General features: G+C 40.5%; 3 protein-coding genes across 3 annotated transcripts in view; 1 reads left to right on the forward strand and 2 right to left on the reverse strand.

The window, feature by feature from the left end:
* The window catches only part of LOC130555329 (TBC1 domain family member 8), a 20,309-nt gene extending 13,278 nt beyond the window's left edge, over nucleotides 1–7,031 (reverse strand). Inside the window, exons 1-2 of the mRNA XM_057335443.1 lie at nucleotides 6,915–7,031; nucleotides 6,368–6,698 (exon numbers count right to left, since the gene is read on the reverse strand). Of these exons, the coding sequence (XP_057191426.1) occupies nucleotides 6,368–6,494 (127 nt within the window). The 5' untranslated portion in view covers nucleotides 6,495–6,698; nucleotides 6,915–7,031. The remainder of the gene's footprint in view (nucleotides 1–6,367; nucleotides 6,699–6,914) is intronic.
* Nucleotides 7,032–7,532: 501 nt separating this feature from the next.
* On the forward strand, nucleotides 7,533–10,164 carry pdcl3 (phosducin-like 3). The gene is made up of 6 exons (XM_057335446.1): nucleotides 7,533–7,662; nucleotides 8,207–8,327; nucleotides 8,407–8,497; nucleotides 8,712–8,855; nucleotides 9,093–9,301; nucleotides 9,639–10,164. Exons 1-6 carry the CDS (start codon nucleotides 7,657–7,659, stop codon nucleotides 9,779–9,781), a joined length of 714 nt encoding a protein of 237 aa, XP_057191429.1. The 5' UTR covers nucleotides 7,533–7,656; the 3' UTR covers nucleotides 9,782–10,164.
* A 182-nt stretch (nucleotides 10,165–10,346) lies between these two features.
* Nucleotides 10,347–11,886, reverse strand: nms (neuromedin S). Its single transcript, XM_057336817.1, has 8 exons — nucleotides 11,794–11,886; nucleotides 11,390–11,442; nucleotides 11,233–11,286; nucleotides 11,137–11,163; nucleotides 10,867–10,920; nucleotides 10,713–10,778; nucleotides 10,565–10,609; nucleotides 10,347–10,373 (listed from the first exon to the last, which is right to left on the reverse strand). Exons 1-7 carry the CDS (start codon nucleotides 11,867–11,869, stop codon nucleotides 10,601–10,603), a joined length of 339 nt encoding a protein of 112 aa, XP_057192800.1. The 5' UTR covers nucleotides 11,870–11,886; the 3' UTR covers nucleotides 10,347–10,373; nucleotides 10,565–10,600.
* Between the last annotated feature and the right edge of the window lie 3,512 nt (nucleotides 11,887–15,398).

Consider the following 15,398-nt stretch of genomic DNA (forward strand, 5'->3'; position numbering starts at 1 on the left):
GAGAGAGAGAGAGAGAGAGAGAGAGAGAGAGAGAGAGAGAGAGAGAGAGAGAGAGAGAGAGAGAGAGAGAGAGTGAGACAGAGAGAGAGAGAGACAGAGAGAGAGTGAGACAGAGAGAGAGAGACAGAGAGAGAGTGAGAGAGAGTGAGACACGCGTGCGCTTTATTACTGCCGCAAACATTTTGGCAGTGTGTGTGTGTGCGTGCGCGTGCGTGCGCGTGCGTGCGTGTGTGTGGATCATTTTAGTGTCAGAGAAAGACACAGCACGGGACTTGCTGCACGGAAGTAAATGTCCGAATGAAAGCGTGTTTACCGGTCGGTAACTTTACTTCAGACGGAAGCGGGCTGTCTGACAGTAGCCCCGCCGCTCGCGACATCCTTTGACATCATACAGTGGTCTCGTGCACACAGTTCCCTGTACTAAACAACTTGTCAAAGTATTCTGTGCACCTTCTGAGAGAACGGTCATCTTTTGTGGGCGGAGTTTGGAGGAGAGACGTGAACTGAAATGGTAGTCAGTCAGCATCAGTCAGAATTGCTTGCATTGGATGTTTTTTTTTTCTTTAAATCTTTTTGCAATGTAGCCTATCATAATCCAACAGTTTTCTTTTATTCGTATTTTTATCTTATAGGCCTAACGTGGAATGACAGTTTTTAATGAAGTGTTTTGTTGTAGGGGTACAGAGTAACTTACATTACATTCTTTTAGCAGTCAGTTATAGGCCTAATTAATACAGGCTATTCATGAAGGCAGAGGGCTCAATATTTTGTTTGAATTTACTTTGTTTTGCTCAATTTTACATTAAGTTGTATTGTATTTTATTGAAAAGCAAGACAAATTATAAAAAGCACATTTTGACTATTCAGTTTGTGCAATAGTGAAAAAAATAGCTTAATAAATAGAAGAAATGCAAAAAAAACATGTTCGGTGTTAGGCATTATTCGGCCAAGAGTTTCACAACATGTTTCGCTTCAGCCAAGAATTTTCGTTTCGGTGCATCCCTAATCACATCCCATCCCATACTGTCCCATAACATCACATCCTATCCCATCACATCCCATCATATCACATCCCATCCCATCCCAATCGCTAGCTCTCCAGGATCAGGGTTGGAGATCCCGGTTATAATTTCTATTCAAGATGGCGCCGCGGATGGCTGCCTCGGTTTGGAGTGCTCTAGTCCTCATGTCTTTATTGTTTGTTTTTCCTGTTTTAAGCTACTCTTCTTTAATCACTTTTACCAGGGACGAATTGCTTAACATTAAGCAATGCCCTTCTATCAATCTTTTCTCTAATTTTGAAAATTCAGACGTCTTACTGGACATTTTACTCGGAGGAGCGGCAGCTCTGTACAAACGCTCTAAAAGACGCAAGCGGGGAAAGCGAGCGGGTGCGCTCGTCAGACTCCGACGACGCGGATTTAGGACCCCGCTGCCGAGTATACACCTGGCGAATGTCCGCTCCCTTACCAACAAAACGGACGAAATACTCTTACTCACCAGGACAAACAAAGATTTTTCCAACTCCGCTGCGCTGTGTTTCACAGAAACATGGCTCAATGACACCATACCGGACAGCGCGTTACATCTGCCGGGTTTTCAGCTGTTCAGAGCGGATCGCATTGCCGAGTCAACAGGGAAGACACGTGGTGGTGGATTATGTTTTTATATAAACGAAGGTTGGTGCAGAGATATAACAACACTGAAGAAGATGTGCTTTTCGTACTTAGAAGCGTTCTCTATCAACTGCAAACCTTTTTATTCGCCACGCGAGTTTTCCTCATTTATTCTCGTGAATGTTTACATTCCTCCACATGCTTGTGCGAGCGCGGCGCTGCAACAGCTGGCGGATTACATCACTGACACGGAGCAGCAACACCCGGATTCTCTTATTATTATTATTGGGGACTTTAACAGAGCAAACCTCTCCCGTGAGCTGCCAAAATACAGGCAGCATATCACATGCCCCACCAGAGACAGCAACATTCTGGATCACTGTTACACCACAATACGGGATGCATACCACTCTGTTCCCAGAGCAGCTCTGGGTCTCTCTGATCATTGCCTGGTTCATCTTCTTCCGACCTACAGACAGAAGCTTAAATCTGCCAAGCCTGTAGCAAGAACAGCAAAGAGATGGAGCAGCGAAACAGAGCAGGCCTTACAAGCCTGTTTCGACTGCACGGATTGGAGTGTCTTTGAAGCTGCAGCCACTGATCTGGATGAGTTAACTGACACAGTGACATCCTACATCAGCTTCTGTGAGGACATGTGTATTCCCACCAGGACTCGCTTAACATACAACAATGACAAACCATGGTTTACAATGAAACTGAGACAGCTTCGTCAGGCCAAAGAAGATGCTTACAGAAGTGGGGACAAAGTCTTGTATAATCAGGCCAAAAACACACTGACAAAGGAGATAAGAGCAGCTAAGAGAAGCTACTCTGAAAAGCTGAAGAACCAGTTTTCAGCCAACGACCCTGCATCGGTGTGGAAAGGCCTGAAAGACATTACCAACTACAAGCCATCATCCCCTCAGTCTATGGGTAATCAACGACTGGCTGACGACCTGAACGACTTCTATTGTCGTTTTGAAATGCAGAGTCTCACCCTTCACACCCGCCCTGACCCTATCTCTGCTATACCATTAACACCTCCTCTTGACATTCAACCTGCACTTAAGATCTGCGAAGAGGATGTTTGCCAGCTTTTCCGCAAACAAAAGATCAGAAAAGCACCAGGCCCAGACAATGTCTCACCCTCCTGCCTGAAAGTCTGTGCGGAGCAGCTGTCGCCCATCTTCACTAATATTTTTAACAGATCTTTGGAGCAGTGTGAAGTCCCTTCATGCTTCAAACGCTCCACCATCATCCCTGTACAGAAGAAACCCAAAATATCTGGACTTAATGACTACAGGCCTGTTGCTTTAACATCTGTGGTCATGAAGTCATTTGAGAGACTTGTACTGGCCCACCTGAAGGACATCACCAGACCACTTCTTGATCCCCTCCAGTTTGCTTACCGAGCAAACAGGTCTGTGGACGATGCAGTAAACATGGGACTGCATTACATCCTACAACACCTAGACAGACCAGGGACTTACGTCAGGATCCTGTTTGTAGACTTCAGCTCGGCCTTCAACACCATAATCCCAGACCTCCTCCTGCCCAAGCTTACCCAGCTCTCTGTGCCAACCTCTACCTGTCAGTGGATTATTAACTTCCTGTCGAACAGGCAGCAGCTAGTGAGGTTGGGAAAATTTAAATCCAGCACATGTACCATCAGCACCGGAGCTCCTCAAGGATGTGTTCTTTCTCCACTGCTATATTCACTCTACACAAACGAATGCACCTCTACAGACCCTTCTGTCAAACTCCTGAAGTTTGCAGATGACACCACAGTCATTGGCCTTATTCAAGACGGTGATGAATCTGCCTACAGAAAGGAGGTTGCTCAGCTGGCTGCCTGGTGTAGTCAAAACAACCTAGAGCTGAATGCATTCAAGACAGTGGAGATGATAGTGGATTTCAGAAGGAACCCTCCATCACTTCCTCCCCTCACCATCCTGGACAGCACTGTGGATACTGTGGAGTCATTCAGGTTCCTGGGCTCCACCATCTCTCAGGACCTGAAGTGGGAGTCCCACATAGACTCCATTGTAAAGAAGGCCCAGCAGAGGTTATACTTCCTCCGTCAATTGAGGAAGTTCAACCTACCACAGGAGCTACTGACCCAGTTCTACTCAGTGGTCATCGAATCTGTTCTGTGCACTTCAATTACTGTTTGGTATGGCTCGGCCACCAAATCAGACCTACGAAGACTACAACGGACAGTTCGTAGTGCTGAGAAAATTATTGGTGCTCCTCTGCCCACACTTCAGGACCTGTACGATTCCAGAGTGAAAAACAGGGCAAGAAAAATCATCATTGACTCCACACACCCAGCACACAAACTCTTTGATCTGCTGCCCTCTGGCCGGCGCTTTAGAGCACCAAACACCAGGACTTCCAGACACAGAAGCAGCTTCTTCCCCCAGGCAATCTCCCTCCTAAACAGATAACTGCTCCTTAAGAGCAATATTCCACTTCCACTACTCCTATAGTGTGCACTATAGTGCCTTATTATATCTACATCTTATGTATACATGTATATAACACTACCTCTACTTACTAAATTATCCATTTGCACAAGTGTACATACAATCGGTTAATATGTTTATTCTACTATATACTACCCTGTACAATGTCTCTTATATGTTATTATCCCCCATTTTCTGTAAAATAGTCTTTATTTCATATATGCATATTTTACAATCTTTTAGACTGTAAATCGTATTATATTGTATTGTCATTGTGTTGAATGTCTGTACTAGAAGCTTCCAACACCAAAGAAAATTCCTTGTGTGTGCAAGCACACTTGGCAATAAAGCTCTTCTGATTCTGATTCTGATTCTGAAATGAAAGCTGCATGTATGCATCAGAATATCAGAGAGAAAATCAGCAGCCAGCATAATAAACACATATTATTAAAGCAGAGATGGAAAAACAAATGTTGTCTAAATAAGGGAACCAACCCTAAAGAGATGTGTCTAGTCATGATCGAAGATGTTCATGGCTACTTTCACAATGAATAATAGAGAGAACAGAAAACATCACAAAGAAAACATCCTCAAGATGAATGGGTCATGATGAATATATAAAAAAACAAAAACATTTCGATTACCCATAATCCTGAAGAAATCCACCAATCAGAGAAACAGTTTGTTATTTTCATGAAGAATTTGTCCTGCACTCTTTGTACATGCGTGTAGAAGAATCATTTATAATCAATAGTGTCACATTGTTCACGGTATCATGTGAGGAGTACTTCAATACTCTTTCCACATTTTAAATAGCTGGCTGCTTCGATTTATGAATGTTGACAGTAAAAGTCATCAGTGAAAAGTGAAAGCAGAGATTGTGTGATCTGGTCCAGAGAACGTTTGGAATCATGACAGCATCTGTTACAGCCAATTTAACAGATCCGACCAAAACAATAGTGTGTGCAATGATGCTGAGATTGTATTGCTCCAATGTTTCTCAGGAGAGATGAATGTTGTTCTCAGTGATGTTTCATTAAAGCATCAGCAGGACGTCTTCTTAAAGGTCCTTTGGGAGAAATACGGAGTCGGTTGTTGACATACAATGAAGTAGACTACACAACTCTCATTCTGCAGTATTGAAGAAATGTACTTGAGTTCTCGTGTGCGTGTGGAGAGAGATGTTTGCTCTTTTCTCTCGCTGTCCACACAACAGAGAATAAAACGAGTAAAAGAGAAATAAAACTGGCTCTCCTGGATTGTCTGCATGTTTCAAACACAAATATTGAGTTGTCCTCAGGGTAACACGAGTCTGAGACCAGCTAAACACAAGCTTTATAAAACAAGCGATTGATTTATAATACAAAACGTAACTATGTTGTAATCTGGATTCCAAATCAAGCAAGAAGTCAGTCAAAGCCATGTGTTCCAGTGATTTTAACACACTGCACACCAGTGACACTAATCTCAATATGAACACAGGTGATCTCAGGTATTTTAAAATGACTGGACACACGGACACCGCATTCATCACGACCTCAACCAACCGCTTTATAAACCAGACTAATCTGTATAACAAGCTGTGAATGATACTATATAATATCAATCTTATATCTTCAGGATTAAACACTGAGCTACACACGAACAACTGTAAACGAACCCATAACAATATCTGTCACAGTATGAAGAATGCAAAACATGCTCTGAAGTCAAAGTACAGCCATAAACATGCTGACTATAACTTCACAGTTTACAATCAGCTCATTCACAACAGGTTCAAATAAATCAGATGAGCAAAAAAACACTAAAACTTTCTTTACAATAAATAGCGAAATTAAAAATAGAATCTTTGTTTTTATAGACAGAATGTTTTTTATTTCTCCTCTCCAGAATGTTCTTATAACTTTATTTCAGTTAGATGTTGTGAAGTGGGAATTAAGATCTGGTGTGTGTGTGTGTGTGTGTGTGTGTGTGTGTGTGTGTGTGTGTGTGTGTGTGTGTGTGTGTGTGTGTGTGTGTGTGTGTGTGTGTGTGTGTGTGTGTGTGTGTGTGTGTGTGTGTGTGTGTGTGTGTGTGTGTGTGTGTGTGTGTGTGTGTGTGTGTGTGTGTGTCGTGGACGGAATCTGTCCAGCTGAGACAAAAGAAAAACCAGGATGTTTGTCTACAGATCTACAGTCTTCAGCAAACTGAGAGTTGAGAATCCTCTGAAAGCAAACAGGTTTGGAATGAAACGTCACCGATGACGGAGTTTGATGAAACTCAGCTGTTCGTGTTTGTTTGTCTCACCTGTGATTTTTCCTCCGGTCTCTCCGTGTCCTCTCCGGTGCTGCAGGAGGAAATAATCGTTGGTTCTGTCCGTCACCCAAAGTTTCAGCGCGTTTTTCAACACGACTTCTTCAGGAGTGACCCACATCCTCACACACCTTCGATCAGCGGCTCGTGCTGTTTCTTGTGCGCGTTCACATTCTCATATTCCGCCCATAACTGCAGCTAGTCTCACACACGCACCAGCAGCAGCAGCTGTATGATGATGAACCAACCGAGACTGTTTACTTCCGCTTTTCCTGCTCGAGGATCCGGCGAGGAACTTTCATTTCACCGTCACTCCCTCACTGTTCTTTAGTCGGACGACCATACAACAGTTACAAAAGAGGCTTGTTCTGGTTTATCATTAGTATTATTATGTCATATTTTTGTTGCAGATGTGCTGATTAAATGTCTGTGAGGAAATAAAAAGCTAGAGATCCACTGAGCCTTTCGTCATATTTTTGTTTAAATGTGTTGTCAATTTGTAAGTGATTTTAATGGCATGACAGACACCATGCAGACATACCTGTCTCACTCTGACAGCGAATGAAAGACTCGCCTCTTTAGCCAATCGGAAGACTTCAGAAACACTATCTCCTGTCAATCATCCTGCGCGTTTGGGATCGCTAACATCGGGTTGACAGACGTGTATTTGAGGTCTCTTTCGGATATCACTAACAGCACTTGGATTTAATTGATGTTGATTATTTCTTTATTCTTAATTTTTATTATATGTAATGTGGCTATTATTATTAATGATCAATACAATATAAAGAGGTTTAATCCTCTAATGGACAATAAATAAAATGGGTTGTAAATGCATTACAAAATAAAAATTGACAAATTAAAAGAACGAGCGCACATTTTTAACATAATTTTAAAGATAAAGAATAAAGTGCCCATACATGAATTAATGCGTCATTGATTGACAGCGCTGTCTGGACATCACGTCCAGCACCGTATATGGACATTCTGAAACAAGACGGAAGTCGGTGCAACAGCTATTATCTCCCTGCACTCATCTTTTCCGAAGAATTTAAACATTCTTATACGACGTCTTTTGTATCAGTGTAATTTCATGGTCATCTAAATGGTTTCCTTAAAATGCGTAGTCGAGTGATTGGTCAAAAGGTTATTATGTATTTTATCGTGTAAAAGATGACGCTCGTGTTCGGCCGGAGGGAAATGCGGTGCGCTCCTTCCGTTTCCGGTGCAGGGAGTTAGTAGAGAGGCGTGATTCACACAGCAGGACAAACAACGGCGTCAAAATGCAGGTTTGTGTGGTTTAACACGCGGTTCCTTACAGTTCAGTACGTGTTATTCTTTTGGGTTTTACAATGATCGGAGTTCTAATGAAATGTTTCCTCAGTGGGTTCGTGTGATTGACTGTGACAGATGGTGATTTGATAATAACGTTAAGGATCTTTTAGCAATACCTTAGTAGTTGAGTGATGATCTTGTTCTTCTACTGCTGACCACTACAAGAGTCGCACGGTCATGGGAAACTGGGAATATAAAAGAATAATTTCCAGAGTTTGACAGCTCACGGATACGTCAGAAACATTTAAATGTCGAATATTTGTGTTGTTCTGACTGTGAAATATGGCTGTGGCTCTGTTAGTGTTTGTGTGGTGTAAAATCTGCTCTGTCCATTATTGTATTATTGGACACACGAGCAGGCTCTATAAACCCTTTGTAACCAATAAAAGAAATGAAGAAAGGGTTGTGGAATTCCATTATTTAAGAAGTATGAGAACTCTACTGGCTCTGGTTGATGATATGATCTTTGAGTGTGTGTTTATATGTCTTTAATTGTAGGACCCAAACGCAGATACAGAGTGGAATGACATCCTGCGGAAGAAGGGCATTCTTCCCCCTAAAGAAACCCCAAAAGATGAGGACAAGGAAGAAGAGGAGCAGCTCCGTCAACTGTCTGTTGGTAAGAGACGCAACAGTCTGTAAAAGTGTGTGCAGCAGAATATTCTTGTAACGTTTGTAATAAAAGTGTTCGTTTCCAGTGAAGACCTATGAGGACATGACTCTAGGGGAACTTGAAGAGAATGAAGATGAGTTTAATGAAGAGGATGAGATGGCCATAGAGATGTACAGGTCAGTTTATGTGTACACACACGTTTATTGATCAAATTCACGGTGGCATATGTCTGTTTGGGTCAGTTTCAATCATGTGTTACTGTTAACGCAGAGATACACTGAGATTCAATAGCTATTACAGTGTTTGTTTATTACATTATACTTTTCAAACATTCTGGTTAGAATTTCTATAAAACTGAAACACTTTGATTCTTGTACATCTTTCTCACAGACAGAAGAGACTTGCAGAGTGGAAAGCTAACCAGATAAAGAACGCCTTTGGAGAAGTGAATGAGATCTCCGGTCAGGATTATATAAAGGAGGTGAATAAAGCTGGCGAGGGAATCTGGGTGGTCCTGCATCTCTACAAACAGGGGTGAGAAGCATTGACCTTATCAAGTTTCAATATATTTACAATTATATATATTGATCAGTCACAATCAGAAATCATAACCGCAATTTATATGCCAGTTATTCTCCATTTGTAGTTTTATTACATGTATGGGGCTTCACAAGTCTTTTAAATGTGATTTTTTTTGTGCACATCAGATTGTTCTTGCATGTACTGAAGCACACAGGTTTTTGACTAATAACACTTGTTTGTGTCCTTCAGAATCCCTCTGTGCACACTGATAAACCAGCATCTGTCAGTACTGGCCCACAAGTTTCCTCAAACAAAGTTTCTTAAGTCTATTTCAACCACCTGCATTCCCAACTACCCCGACCGGAACCTGCCCACAGTGTTTGTGTATAATGAGGGAGAAATGAAGGGCCAGTTCATCGGCCCGCTTGTGTTTGGAGGAATGAACCTTAAGTGTGATGGTACGTCAAACTTGTCTTTTATTCCATTTGCTTGTTTGAAAAAGAATGCTCTCTTCACTATAACAGATGCCTCAGAATTAAGACCGTATGTTCATAATAATGAATTATTGTCTGTCGTTATTTATTCATCTTCACGTTGATCCAGAACTGTGTTTTGTTTTTTCATTTGTTAATACAGCTCCAAGACACAATTTTAAAAAACTCAACCCGTCACCATACGTTTTTGAAGTTATACAGGCGCTTTGAGTGATCTTGAATACTTGTTTTTGTGTTAAGGTTGAAGTCAAATGAATTGTGTCAAGTGGTTTAAATCATGAATGTTTTTGTATCGTGTCAGAGCTGGAGTGGCGTTTATCAGAGACTGGTGCTATCAAGACTGACCTGGAGGAAAATCCCAGAAAACAGATCCAGGATCAGCTGATGACGTCCATTCGCTGCTCCGCACCCAAGCACAGTGAGGAAGACTCTGATGAAGACTGAAGATCTGAACACTGACATCATCAGCAGGACTGCTGTAGTTTGACACAGAACAGCTGTGACGGTGAAGTGATGTGAGAGGACAGAATGTCTATCACGCCCACTGCTATCACCGCTGCCTGTGAATGCTGAACGCAACCTTGTTTCAACTGGGTAAAACTCTGTGCCATATTAAAGAGATGAATGCTCTCTTCCTGATGGTAACTCTGGATGAGGCCAGCGCCTCAAAACATTTTAAACAAACCGTCATTAAATTGACTATTTATCAGAAATGCCAATCTTTTTATATATGACTTAACATGATATTAATACAACCTTTTGTCACTTCAATGCTTGTCACCAGTTATTATATAAAGCAGATTAAATGATATGAATATCAAATATGACTTATTTTATCTTGTGTTTGTATGCGTGTGTGTGTAAGTAGCGGCTCTAGCGACAGTGGTATATAACACATAACCTGAATACAAGTGTGAGGCTAAATTTAATAATGAAATTTGTCCTTTATTTTTAGTTTGACAGAAAGACTAATGCAGCTGTAACACAGCATCTTAATTCTCCCATCACAGCCAGAACATCCCAGATCAGCGCAGAACTGTGGAGAGAAAACCACATCCATAAAACCTCTCTCACGCACATCATATTCCCACAGTCTGAAAAAGTGTCTGCGGTGTATAACCTCTATCTTCTTGTGCTCAGAATTAAAATATGACATCAGGTGATTCAAAGTCAACAGATGAAAATGTGCGGAGTGAGAACTGTTTTCAATGACGCGCGTGTACGCACCTTAAGTGAATCTTCCGGATGCTCCGCAGACATCCTTCAGCTTCTCTAAGACAAACACACCCATTACTCAAAGATGATGACAGCACTAGTGTAGATGTTTTCTGTGTATCATATTCAAGTCAGCATGCAGTGTCGGGACGAATGAAACCTGTTGTTTCTTTCTGCGCAGAGACAGTTTCGGGGAGAGACGCATCAGCGGGTGAACTGAATGAGACTGAAAACAAAGGTGAATGTATTCAGACGTAGTAGGAAAGATTCATTATATACAGTAAATGAGATCAAATATGTGAAGAGACGGATACCTCTCTGTCTACTGATCCAACTGAATTCTGTGCTTTAGAATAATGAAAGAGAAACTGAAGAACAGAAGATGAGGAGAATGTTTTATCATCAGATCATGACAGAGCAGCTGTTCAATTCAAACGTAATCGTGTGTTTCACAGTGTCGCATGTTGTGAAGCAGCTTACAGTTAATATATATATACTGTATATATATTAGTACAGAGGCGGTACATTAGCACTGAAGATAAAAACAAGTGTTTGTGGGGTTTCTGAACAGAAAGAAGACTTACCCTCTTGAAAACATTCTGAATCTGCTCCTGTGAACACACACACGTTATTCAGACATGTGAACATGTTATGATGTAAGTGTAGATACACTCGTATACCTGCTTCTGATCCCTCCACTCCAGATCACACAATAAACTCAATAGAGCAGGTCCCTAAAACACACACAGCACTGAAATATATCAGCACATTTAAAAACAAAACAAGCGTTTTTATTAGAACTGCTAAAAACATGTTGGTTGTTGAAATAATTTTTACCCGAATATAATCTCCATAATCCCCACAGTCTTTCAGAGGAGCTGGAAAACTTTCTATAATCAAACACATCAAGACATTGACATGACAAAACGGTCACAATTTACCTTCATAACGTTTCAGTGATAAATATAAAAATCCTTTAGAGAACCAACCCCAGAAATCAGAATAAATTGTTGATTCACACACAATTGTTCAAGTAGGATTTTTTGTTCTGTATAAACTGCAGTTAAACCGTGCGTACACAAACCAAATTCAACAGTAAAATTCATAACACATCTTTTTTTACTTATTATTCGAATAATAGGCCTACTTCTTTTGAATTATTTCTATCACACTGCTTTTATTTTACTAATACTATTTTTGTTGTCATTTATTAAGCATGATTGAAGATGAGGTATACTCACCAACAGCTGAATAAAAGCTGCTGACAGACCAAACTAAACCACAAATCACATAAAAGTGTCGATAACACGCGCGCATCGTGTCCGTCTGCTCACTTCTGATACTCTGACTAGTTACCTGGCTGACTGACATACTATACTAGTCGAGAGAGAGAGAGAGAGAGAGAGAGAGAGAGAGAGAGAGAGAGAGAGACCAATCAACACAAGCACCGAGTCCACGCGAGAGAAATAAATAGAGATTGCATCCACGCGCTCCCAATCCACCGAGTCCACTTCATCAAGCCGATTTTTCATTTTAATATCAATTCTGTGGAAAATCACAACATGAAGTTTGACTTTTAATCTGAAGATCTGCACGAGGTGTAAATCCAGTCATTCAGTCGTTCATTCAAACATGCACGTGCACATTTATTCATACACATTTGTTTTGTAAATTGCATTAAAGATTTTCGCCTCATAAATCTGATGGACACTTGTTTATTTCCTCAATTGTAGTGAGTTTAATATCAGAAGGAAAACAGGAAATAGTCGAGTCTAAATAAAGCCTGAACATGGAGCTACAGCTGATGATTAAATTCATCTCTTCAGAATGATAGAAAACAACAATAATAATACATCAACCATTTTAAATCTAAACGATTGCTGTCAATGTTTTGACCACTAAATAATCACTTTTAAATAAAAACAAAGAGAGTCTTGTTTTACAAACAAAATAAATCAATAAATATTTAAAAGAAGAAAAATCAAAAGAGGAAATGAGATGATAAAAATACTTAAATGTGATCCTGAAAATCCAGGCTAAAGTATCATAATCTAATTTTGAGAGGATAAGAGCATCAAAGTTTAATTCATTATTTTTAGTCAGTAGCTATTACAGACATAAAGATTATATTTTCACAGAATGTTCTTTACGTTATTTAGGATGATTTTATCTAGAAAACAATACATTTCAAAAGATGGGTTTTTTACTGGCGGCAGCTCATCACCAATGTTTAATAGGTAACACATATTTTTCTTATTTTTTCACATATAGTTTTATTTTTAGGCATTGTTGAATTTCTGTCATTTACATTGTAAAATTTGAAATGTTTTACTTTATTCCAGATTAGACAGAATTATTTCTGTAATGAGTGACATCGCTGCTGGTGCTCAAGAGTGTCTTTAAGCGTGCGTGCGGTTTCTATACATTGTGGGGACTTTCCATCGGCGTAATGGTTTTTATACTGGACAAACAATTCTATTGCCTTCCCCTAGCCCAGAGCCGTTGAGAGAGAGAGAGAGTTGCGACAACGGAAGTTCGAAATTTCCGCGATTCATGCAGCCTTCAGATAGCTCCAGGAAGTTATGTGTTCTTTTTAAAGGTGCAGTTTGTAACAATTTTGCGGTAAAATATCCAAAATCCACTAGGCTAGTGTTATATATTTTGTTCAGCTGAGTACTTACAATATCTCAAATGTTTCCAACTAGTAAATCGTGAGAAAATCTCCATTCTGAACAGTGACACGGGGCTGCGCAGTCGCCTATCAATGGCGTCATATCCGCGTCACCCTTTGTTACCGCCTTTACTGACGTAGAAACCGCATGACAACAGTGTCATGGACACATGCGGAAGTAGTGTCTAGCATCTAGCAAGCCACTAACTTGTTTTGAGCAGTCACTTATTTATGGACCACAATTATTCGCATAATTTATAAAACTTTAATACTTTACCTCCCGCTAACATGATTTGTCGTTCCCGTCTGATTGATGGCCATCAGCGGTGGAGTTGAAGACAACAGATCCCATCATTCCACGCTCCTTCACAGCATCATCAAGCTACACCATTGTTGCTGTTTTGATCGTGCGCCCTCTAGCGGCGGTTTTTACAAACTGTAGCTTTAAAGGATTTTTTTCTTTCATTCTTTTATTCATTAAATGACTTACGTCTTTAAATGTGTTAAAAGTTAATCACAATTACTCTGTTTAGCCGCATCTAGCTTTCCCGTGGCTCAGTGGTTAGAGCATAGCGCTAGCAATGCCAAGGTCATGGGTTCGATCTCAGGCGATTGCAAATAGTTAGAAACAAATGTATAGTACAATGCAATGAAAGTCACTTTAGATAAAAGCGTCTGCCAAATGCATAAATGTAAATGTAGCCGCAGCTCCATGCCTTACTAGTAACTTCCGGGAACTGTTGAGAGGCCATTAGTGAAAAAAACCCAGTTCGATTGGAGTCAATGGAGTTGACACAACTCTCTCTCTCAATGGCTCTGCCCTAACCCAACCCCAAAACCTAACCATCACAGAAAACTTTCTGCAATTTTTACATTTTCAAATAAACATAATTTAGTATGTTTAATAATCTATTTTAAGTGTAAGTGTATGAGACTTTTACTATCATTGGGGACATTTGGACTCCACAATGTCTAAAAACAAGTACACGCACACACAGACGCACACACACAGTGGGTCTATGGTTTGTTAAAGCTGTGGGGCTTCACTTTTCCATTTACACTGGTGCACATGGGAACAGTTATTATTGTCATCTGCAGACACAGAGGATTGTGGGTAAATTCATATCTATTGTATTTTCATTCTACACTAATAATGAATATGACATGAGTACGGCAATACACTTCTGGCTGTTTTCAGGATTTATCGAGTTAATAACCTATACAGTTTAGAGAGAGATGTGGATTGATTTCTTTCACATAACGAGATACTGTATGTTGTTGCTGGACACTGTGTTGTTTTTTCAGGATTATTCTTCTTGTATTACTGCACTTTTTCTTTTTGTCATTTAACAGAATCGTGGTGCTCTGAAGTGCCGTCTGCTGCACAGGGAATAAAAGATGCTCTGCTGCATTGTGCTAGAACGTAAAGAACATGTCCATTTTTATTTAGGTTGAAAGGTTTTACTTTAAGAACTGTGATTTTTTTGGCTTCTGTTGTGAATGTTTTAATCCTTCAGCAGACAATTCACAGGTCGTGATGCGATGATGTTGATGGTTGGGCATTATTTTCATCTGAAGGGCTTTTAAGAGACGTCCGTGTGTCCCAGTTTCTTCTGAAATGACTCGACACACGGCCGGCGTGTGGTGTTTATCCCCGCTGACCGATGAAAGCACAGATTGACTCGCACAATAGAATTATGATCATTGAAATCCTCCAATCATCAGTGGAGCTGAGCAAGCTGACATGTGTTTTATTACACACAGGTTGGAGGACTCTGTCCTGGGAACAGTTTGGTGTCATTTTGTTGATTGGAAAAGAGAAGCAGAAGAGTCACATTACTGTCAGTGGAGTTAAACTCATCCAGACCAGCACACATGGGACTACACGTGTTTTTATGGTCACAGTAATTGTTTTTGCTCATGCTTAATGTGTCATGATGAGAGAACCGGTGGGGCGTAGACCACCAAGAGCGCGACAGACCTCCCATTTAAACTTGACATCTAAGATAAAGACAAAAGCTCACAGAGTGTGTTCACCTCAGAAATGTTTATGTTTTTTGTTGTCCTTATGTTGTGCCAATTGCTTCCATTTGTAAGTGGCTTTGGATAAACGCGTCTGCTAAATGACTCAATGTAAATGTGTGCCGAGTCTGACGGAAGAGAGATGTTTCTAGC

This window comes from Triplophysa rosa, linkage group LG6 (genome assembly GCF_024868665.1).
Source record: "Triplophysa rosa linkage group LG6, Trosa_1v2, whole genome shotgun sequence".
NCBI lineage: Eukaryota > Metazoa > Chordata > Actinopteri > Cypriniformes > Nemacheilidae > Triplophysa > Triplophysa rosa.